The sequence below is a fragment of the Piliocolobus tephrosceles genome, chromosome 21, assembly GCF_002776525.5.
Source record: "Piliocolobus tephrosceles isolate RC106 chromosome 21, ASM277652v3, whole genome shotgun sequence".
NCBI lineage: Eukaryota > Metazoa > Chordata > Mammalia > Primates > Cercopithecidae > Piliocolobus > Piliocolobus tephrosceles.
The window spans coordinates 10865602-10874893 of NC_045454.1; the positions used below are offsets into that span (position 1 = coordinate 10865602).

The 9292-nt window shown below is 45.2% G+C and overlaps 1 protein-coding gene across 3 annotated transcripts in view; it reads right to left on the minus strand.

Moving 5' to 3' along the window:
* SAE1 (SUMO1 activating enzyme subunit 1) overlaps positions 1-9292 on the minus strand; it is an 88043-nt gene that overhangs the window by 59475 nt on the left and 19276 nt on the right. For all 3 annotated transcript variants that reach the window (XM_026457335.1, XM_023182259.2, XM_023182260.2), the window contains exons 3-5: positions 6626-6799; positions 3636-3778; positions 833-932 (exon numbers count right to left, since the gene is read on the minus strand). In XM_026457335.1, coding sequence (XP_026313120.1) covers positions 833-932; positions 3636-3778; positions 6626-6799 — 417 coding nt within the window. The remainder of the gene's footprint in view (positions 1-832; positions 933-3635; positions 3779-6625; positions 6800-9292) is intronic.

Genomic DNA, 9292 nt, shown 5'->3' on the forward strand with positions numbered 1-9292 from the left:
AATCCCAGCACTTTGATGGGGGCTGAAGCAGGTGGATCACGAGGTCAAGAGATAAAGACCATCCTGGCCAACATGGTGGAATCCCATCTCTACTGAAAATACAAAAATTAGCTGGGTGTGGTGGCATACGCCTGTAGTCCCAGATACTCGGGAGTCTGAGGCAAGAAAACCTCCTGAACCTGGGAGGCGGAGGTTGCAGTGAGCTGAGATTGCACCACTCCAGCCTGGACACAGCGAGACTTCATCTCAAAAAAAAAAAAAAAAAGAAAAAGAAAAGAAAAAAATTTGGAGCCAGGCACAGTAGCTCACGCCTGCAATCCCAGCACTTTGGGAGGCCAAGGCGGGTGGATCACCTGAGGTCAGGAGTTCAAGACCAGCCTGGCCAACATGGCGAAACCCTGTCTCTACTAAAAATACAAAAAAAATTAGCCGGGGGTGCTACTTGGGAGGATGAGGCAGGAGAATCGCTTGAACCCAGGAGGTTGAGGCTGTAGTGAGCCGAGATCATGCCACTGCACTCCAGCCTGAGCGACAAGAAAAAAATTCCATCGCACACACACACACACACACACACACACACACAAAGTTTGGGACAGAGCCTACAAAAGTTTGCATTTCTCATTGTCTTGAAAAATCCCATCTGGAATCACTGGGCCCACATTCCCTCACAGCAACAGCTGGCTGACACTAAGCTGTGGCAGTCTCCCTTTAGATGGGACAAGCACTCGCACCACCCCTTCCAGAAGTGCTTTCTCTTCTCCTTTTCAATCATCATTGCCCGTCCCCTCCAAGGCCCTAGGGTTTCTGACCTCTGCCCCCACATTACACATACCTTTTTGACCATCGTTGTTTCAGAAGAATCAAGTTTTGCTCTCTTGGTATCGGGCCCATCTTCTACTCCTTGGCTAACTTTGGCAACTTTAGTTTTCTCCCTAGAGGGTGACAAGGGGAGGGAATGTAATTTTACCCTAGAAATCATGCTACTGGAATCAAAAAAAGCCTCTCCAGGTCACAGATTGGGATGGTGGTTAGGGGCAAAAGCTCTGGAGTCAGATCTCGGTTCAAATTCCAGCTCTGCCATTGATAACGTGATGAGTCTGGTACTCACACTGTTGGGCACTCAGGAAATTACCGTGGGAAAAACAGAGCAGCATACGTTGCTCAGCACACTGCCAGGCACACAGCTGCTCTCAATAAATCAAAGTGATTACTTTGTAAAGACTCTACTTGAATCATGAAATAAATAGCCAAACTTGGCTGGGTGCAGTGGCTCACGCTTGTAATCCCAGCACTTTGGGAGGCCAAGGCAGGCAGATCACTTGAGGTCAAGGGTTTGAGACTAGCCTGGCCAACATGGCGAAACCCCATCTCTACTAACAGTACAAAAAATTAGCCGGGCGTGGTGGCGTGCGCCTGTAATCCCAGCTACTCGCAAGGCTGAGGCAGAAGAACTGCCTGAACCCAGGAGGCGGAGGTTGTAATGAGCTGAGATCACGCCACTATACTCCAGCCTGGGCAACTGAGTGAAACTCCGTCTCAGAAAAAAAAAAAAAAAATTGCCAAACTTAATTCTGACCCTCTGCTGTGGGCAGCTTATATTAAAATAATCTGGACTGCTTTCCACTACTATGACTTCTTTATAATATACCCAAAGAAGCCAGGCACAGTGGCTCACGTTTGTAATCCCAGCACTTTGGGAGGCTGAGGTGGGTGGAACACCTGAGGTCAGGAGTTCGAGACCAGCCTGGCCAACATAGTGAAATCCCGTCTCTACCAGAAATACAAAAATTAGCTGGGCATGGTGGTGGGCACCTGCAGTCCCAGCTGCTCTGGAGGCTGAAGCAAGAGAATAACTTGAATCCGGGAGGTGGAGGTTGCAGTGAGTCAAGATCGTGCCATTGTACTCTAGCCTGGGTGATAAGAGCAAAACTCCATCTCAAAAATAATAGCCGGGTGCGGTGGCTCATGCCTGTAATCCCAGCGCTTAGGGAGGCCAAGGTGGGTGGATCACCTGAGGTCTGGAGTTCGAGACCAGCCTGACCAACATGGAGAAACCCTGTCACTACTAAACATACAAAATTAGCCGGGCGTGGTGGCGCATGCCTGTAATCCCAGCTACTCCAGAGGCTGAGGCAGGAGAATAGCTTGAAGCCAGGAGGCGGAGGTGGTTGTGAGCCGAGATCGCGCCACTGCACTCCAGCCTGGGCAACAAAAGCAAAACTCCGTCTCTAAAAAATAAATAAATAATGATAATATGCCCAAAGAACTAGATTATCCTAAAGCCATAAAACAGTAGAGTTAGGAGATGTCTAGAACATGACTGTCCTTCCCCCGTCTTGATTTTACAGGCAAGAAACTTGGAGACCAGAGAAATTTCAGTGATTTGCCTGAGAGGCTGAACAAGAGAACAGTTCTCAGTCTCCTGGTAGGAAGCTCCTACCTCACAGAATCTGTCTTTCTTTTTGGAGGGGGTGGTCAGAAACTGCAGCCAAAATACCTAACTCATAGTTGTACAATAACAGATCATCTGCCATCTTTCACCCAGAGACTACAAAGTCAAAACACTGCAAGTCCTGTCATGTGAGAATTACCAAGTTCTGCAGCCTCAATGTTCAACATGAGAGGATGAGGTCTGTTTGTTCTACCAGAGGAGTCTCTCTGGATATTGGATACCTTTTCCAAGGTAGACTTTGGCTGAATGTGCCTCCAGAGTCACTCAACTAACTATTTTGTACTTATTTTACTATCTCTCAACTTGAAAACATGTAAGCAGGCCGGGCACGGTGGCTCATGCCTGTAATCCCAGCACTTTGGGAGGCCGAGGTGGGCGGATCACCTGAGGTCGGGAGTTCGAGACCAGCCTGACCCACACGGAGAAATCCTATCTCTACTAAAAATACAAAATTAGCCGGGCTTGGTGGTGCATGCCTATAATTCCAGCTACTTGGGAAGGCTAAGGCAGGAGAATCGCTTGAACCTGGGAGGTGGAGGTTGAGGTGAGCTGAGATTGCGCCACTGCACTCCAGCCTGGGCAACAAGAGCAAAACTCTGTCTCAAAAAAAAAAAAAAACAAAGAAAAGAAAACATGTAAGCCCAAGCTGGGGAACAAATGTTTACAATCAGAGCAAGCCTTCCCTATGCAGAAAATGTGACTTTACCACATGAAGCCCAGAATGATCAAACAAATACCCATGTGGTGTACTTTTATTGCCGTAAAACTCTGCTTGCTTTAGGCTTTAGATTTAGTCTATCATTTTGGAGAGCAGGGGCATACCTCCTAAAATTCTGAACCCACAATCTATTGTATGTGGCAATTTGTTAATGACTTGGTTTCAGAATGTTCTAAGTATTATAATCAAATTATTTCCTTAGATGGTTGTTTTCTACCAGTAAATAAAACTAAATTTTGAAAAGTGTTATGTTGTCATCTAGGCGCAATGGCTCATGCCTGTAATCCCAGAACTTTGGGAAGCCAAGGTGGAGGCTCACTTGAGCCCAGGAGTTCAAGACCAGCTTGAACAACATAGCTTAGATCCTGTCTCTACACATAAACAAATAAATACATACATAATTTTTTTAAAAAAAGTATAAAAAGGAGAAAATGTTACATTCTCCCCGCCTCTCCCAACACTTACTCTACAAACTCATGCTCTCCTAGATTGGCAAATGTGTATCCATGGTAGCCAAAAACATCTCCTGTAAAGAACTTGATGCTATTTTTGTGACAGATCTGGTCAACTTTAACTATGACATCCCTGGAGCAGCAAGTCAGACACACCTGCAGAAAGAAAGAAATTGGCTAGGTATGAGTTTTGCATACCGTGAATCACTGCCCTGATGTCTAAATAAATCTTAATGAACAGTCTCTCTGGGCATGTTTAAAACACGTTTCAAACTGGTACAACAGGTTATTTGGGTCCTATGGCTAGAAGACAAAAGTTGTAGGTTTCAACGTGTAGAAAATATAAGTTATGAGACTGTCACGTTCTGCAGCCAAAAGCAGCCAAAATAAAATGTGTTTAGCTAAAAAGTAAAAGCTAGTCAACAAATGTTTTCTGTAATCCATGAACATATACACATCTCATAGTTTTCATGAAAAAAATAACTTAGCAAGTTTTTTCTAAACCGTTAAATCTATTAAAATCCAAATAAGCTACAGTGAGAAGTAAAACCAGTTTTTTAAACTGACCCAAAGGTCATGTTTAAATACAAGCACTTTTCTTCCCCCTCCTTTTGATTGATATGTTAAGATAAAGAAGATAAACAAGTCCTGTTGAGATCATTTTTCCACAGATTGCAGTGTGAAACTTTATCTGAATTTAAGGACAAAAGAAAAGGTTATAGACCAAGTGACCTTCCATTCAGGCTTAGACAATGAACTGGTGATTCACTCAGTGGAATTATCAGCGTTGCTCTGGGGCCTCCAGGTTGTATTCCAGTAAGTTGAGGTATTGGAAATGGCTAAGTTCTACTGCACAAAATACTGTCTTTCTGGGAGAAGCTTTGTGATCATGGTCAAAAGACAACTTCCAAATTGCACATGCTTTTTCCTGAACAAAAGGACATTTTCACTTGATAGACCCTCTTTGCTGTTGTCTAGCGGCCTGAATACCGAAATAACATTCACAGAGACATGTGTTTCTTTGGTGTTTCAAAGGATGCAGCCACCCAAGGAAAAATCCCATCTAAAAGGTAAGAAATCCACAGGTGAACATGCAACCAATTGATCAAATGGAACCCTGCAGAGTCTAAAGTAACTATCAAACCTGCAAGGACCAGCCAAACATGGCCTACAAGGCAGACAACATGGTCCCATGCACACACATTACACAATCAACTGGCCTCGCACTTCAGTTTTAACAAACCCTCTTTCTACATCTACAAGTTCGAGGGACACCTGGCATAAAATAAAAATGGTTACTACAGATAAGAAAATGAAGACTTATGTCCAAATGGAAAGTGTCCCAATACCTGAAGTTAAAAAATAGAAGGGACTAGGAAAAAGAAAACAGGACAAATGCACAGATGATCCATCCTTCTAAGCCCATATTCGAACAGATGCACATATGAAATAGAAAAGTGTGGCCGGGTGCGGTGGCTCAAGCCTGTAATCCCAGCACTTTGGGAGACCGAGACGGGCGGATCACGAGGTCAGGAGATCAAGACCATCCTGGCTAACACGGTGAAACCCCATCTCTACTAAAAATACAAAAACTAGCCGGGCGAGGTGGCGGGCGCCTGTAGTCCCAGCTACTCCAGAGGCTGAGGCAGGAGAATGGTGTAAACCCGGGAGGCGGAGCTTGCAGTGAGCTGAGATCCGGCCACTGCACTCCAGTCCGGGCGACAGAGCGAGACTCCGCCTCAAAAAAAAAAAAAAAAAGAAAAGTGTAAAAAAGGGAGACTGAGGCAGAGAACTGCTTAAACCAGGGAGGTGGAGGTTGCAGTGAGCTGAAATCATGCCACTGCACTCCAGCCTGGGCAACAGAGCGAGACTCCATCTCAAAAAAAAGAGAAAGAAAGAAAAGTGTAAGAAACAGGCCGGGTGCGGTGGCTCACACCTATAATCCCATCACTTTGGGAGGCCGAGGCAGGTGGATCACCTGAGGTCAGGAGTTCAAGACCAGCCTGACCAACATGGTGAAATCCCAACTCTACTAAAAATACAAAAAATTAGCCAAGCATGGTGGTCGATGCCTGTAATCCCAGTTACTTGGGAGGCTGAGGCAGGAGAATCACTTGAACCCAGGAGGCGGAGGTTGCAATGAGCCAAGATCGCACAATTGCACTCCAGTCTGGGCAACAAGAGCAAAACTCCATCTCAACAAAAAAAAAAAAAAGTGTTAAAAAACGAACTACCTAACCCAAATTCTAACCTCTCATATAACATACTGGGACCTTTCATTTGAAAAACTAGTAGCTCATCTATGACTATTTCACAGTTCTCAAGATTTGTGAAGCGTTTCCAGAACGCAGGGAACTATGTCTGAAAGGTCGCAGACATTGACAAAGAATTTAATTTATCCTTTCACCTCCGCATAGATTTGGCAGTGAAACCAAATGAGGCTGGATATGCCTCATTTGGCTTATGACTACAGTAATTTTTCTCTAGTTATCCATGGCAACATGGTCAACGTGACTGTGAGAAACAGACAGACAGACATAGATAGACCAAGATCAGGTGTGCTTTTTCCTAAGACAAAACACAAGCTGTAGTTTGATATTTCTAACAAAAAAATGCCTCTGCCACAGAAATTAATCACCAACTTGTTAAGTTTTCGGAAGAAAACATTTGCAATAACATGGATTAAAGTTATGTGCAAAGATTCTGGAAGGAAGACAAAACACCAAAGACGAAACCTGGCTGAGGGAACATATGCCCAGAGAAGAAGCCAGCAGACAGCAAGTCACCAACAGCTACAGCAGATCCAACAGACTGGACCTTTCTAGCAACACATTCACACAATATACTAAGCCTAAACAACAGAACAGCTTATACATTTTATTGGGAAAAAGCTCAGAATTTGATATTTGAATGCTCTCAGATTGCTTTGGGATTTGAAAGTATATACAACTAGCACCTTAATTTGTTTACTTCCCACAGCAGATTTTACATTAAGAAACTTACAGCATCAAATTGAGTGAAAAATGACTCTGGTTTCTTCTCTATATCCTCAGTGTCTACCTTCACATCCACCATGGGGTTGAGATTCTGAGCTCGCTCCAAAGAGGCTTCAGCCCTATTTCGGCCAACAGACCCAGTACGAATCAAGAACTGAGCTCCAGGATCTTCAGGAGATACCTAGGAATAATATATGTATTTTTTTAATTATTGAATTTTTAGGGAAAATAAATCTCAAAGACAATCTCTAAATTTTAAAGCATAGCTAAAATACCTACCACTTAAATTTTTTTTTTTTTTTTCGAGACAGAATCTTGCTCTGTCGCCAGGCTGGAGTGCAGTGGCGTGATCTCGGCTCACTGCAACCTCCCCCTCCCCGGTTCAAGCGATTCTCCTCCTGCCTCGGCCACCCAAGTAGCTGGGACTACAGGCGCGCACCACCACGCCCAGCTAATGTTTGTATTTTTAGTAGAGACGGGGTTTCACCACGTTTGCCAGGATAGTCTTGATCTCTTGGTCTTGTGATCCATCTGCCTCAGCCTCCCAAAGTGCTGAGATTACAGGCATGAAACACAGAGCACAGCCCTAAAATGTATTATTCTTCCTGTAGCAATTTTCCTTATGCAGACTTCCTTCCAAGGCTTTAAAATGACTTTAAACTTTTTTTAAACTGGTCATTGATGGTTAAAGAGCACCCCCTTGTGTTTACAAAGAAAATTCACTCTCAACAAAAAAATCCATGCTTTCTTCTTCTATGCAAATTTGTAACTGCTAACAAATGACTGATGACCAGTGGCAAGAATTGACTAAATGCTTAGCATGTGCCCAACTATAAGCATTTGGGGAAATACACCAGTAGTTTACAGGATTAAGTCTCTGTCTTCCAATGGTTTAAAAGTAGACCAGTGTGGGCAGGGCGCAGTGGCTCACACCTGTAATCCCAGCACTTTAGGAGGCCGAGGCAGGTGGATACCTGAGGTCAGGAGTTCGAGACCAACCCGGCCAACATGGTGAAATGCCGTCTGTACTAAAAATTCAAAAATAAGCCAGGTGTGGTGGTGTGTGCCTGTAATCCCAGCTACTTGGGAGGCCGAGGCAGGAGAACCACTTGAACCCGGGAGGTGGAAGTTGCAGTGAGCTGAGATTGTACCACTGGACTCCAGCCTGGGCAACAGAGCAAGACTCCGTCTCAAAGAAAAAAAAGTAGAGCAGTGTGGAGTGTGGCCTGGCACAGTAGCTCACATCTGTAATCCCAGCAATTTGGGATGCCAAAGCAGGAGGATCACTGCTTGAGGTCAGGAGCTCAAAACTGGCCTGAACAACACAGAGAGGCCCTCTCTCAAAAAATAACAAAAAACTGCAACCTCATGAGAAAACTTAAAAGAAAAAAAAAGAAAAAGAAAAAAAAATCAAACCAGTTCAAAAATCAGACAAAATTAACAATGCTTGAAACGAACTTTAAAAAAATATAGACAGACTATGGCCAGGCGTGGTGGCTCACGCTTGTAATCCCAGCACTTTGGGAGGCCAAGGCAGGCGGATCATCTGAGGTTCAGAGTTCAAGAGCAGTTTGACCAACATGGTGAAACCCCATCTCACCATGTTTCACCAACATGGTGAAACCCCAAAATTAGCCAGGCGTGGTGGCGCATGCCTGTAATCTCAGCTACTCCAGAGGCTGAGGCAGGAGAATCACTTGAACCCGGGAGCCAGAGGTTGCAGTAAGCCGAGATTGTGCCATTTGCACTCCAGCCTGATCAACAAGAGCAAAACTCTGTCTCAAAATAATAATAATAATAAATATATATATATATATATAGACAGGCTATGTCATCCAGGCTAGAGTGCAGTGGCTATTCGCAGGAATGATCATAGCACACTGCAGCCTCAAACTCCTGGGCGCAAGTGATCTTCCCACCTCAGCTTCCCAATTAGCTGGGCTGCCAGGTGTGAGCCACCACATTGTTTCTTTCTTGAGACGGAGTCACTCTGTCTCCCAGGCTGGAGTGCAGTGGTGTGATCTGGGCTCACTGCAACCTCCGCCTCCCGGGTTCAAGTGATTCTCCTGCCTCAGCCTCCCGAGTAGCTGGGACTACAGGCGCCCACCACCACACCCGGCTAATTTTTTTGTTTTTTTTTTTTTTTTAAGTAGAGACGGGGTTTTACCGTTTTAGTCAGTATGTTCTCGATCTCCTCGTGATCCGTCCGCCTCGGCCTCCCAAAGTGCTGGGATTACAGACATGAGCCACCGCGCCCGGCCTTGTTTATTTATTTATTTATTTTTTTGAGGGGGAGTCTTGGTGTCTCCCAGGCTGGAGTACAATCGCGCAATCTTGGCTCACTGCAAGCTCTGCCTCCGGACTTCACGCTATTCCCCTGCCTCAGCCTTATGAGTAGCTGGGACTACAGGCGCCCACCACCACGCTCGGCTGACTTTTTGTATTTGTAGTAGAGACGGGGTTTCACCGTGTTAGCCAGGATGGTCTTGAATCCCCTGACCTCGTGATCCGCCCGCCTCAGCCTCCCAAAGTGCTGGGATTACAGGAGTGAGCCACCGGGCCCAGCCTCACATCCAGTTTCTTAATGAACTCTTAAATTCGATTAAAACTCACAGAGGGGACCGGGAGCAGTGGCTCAAGCCTGTAATCCCAGCACTTTGGGAGGCCGAGACGG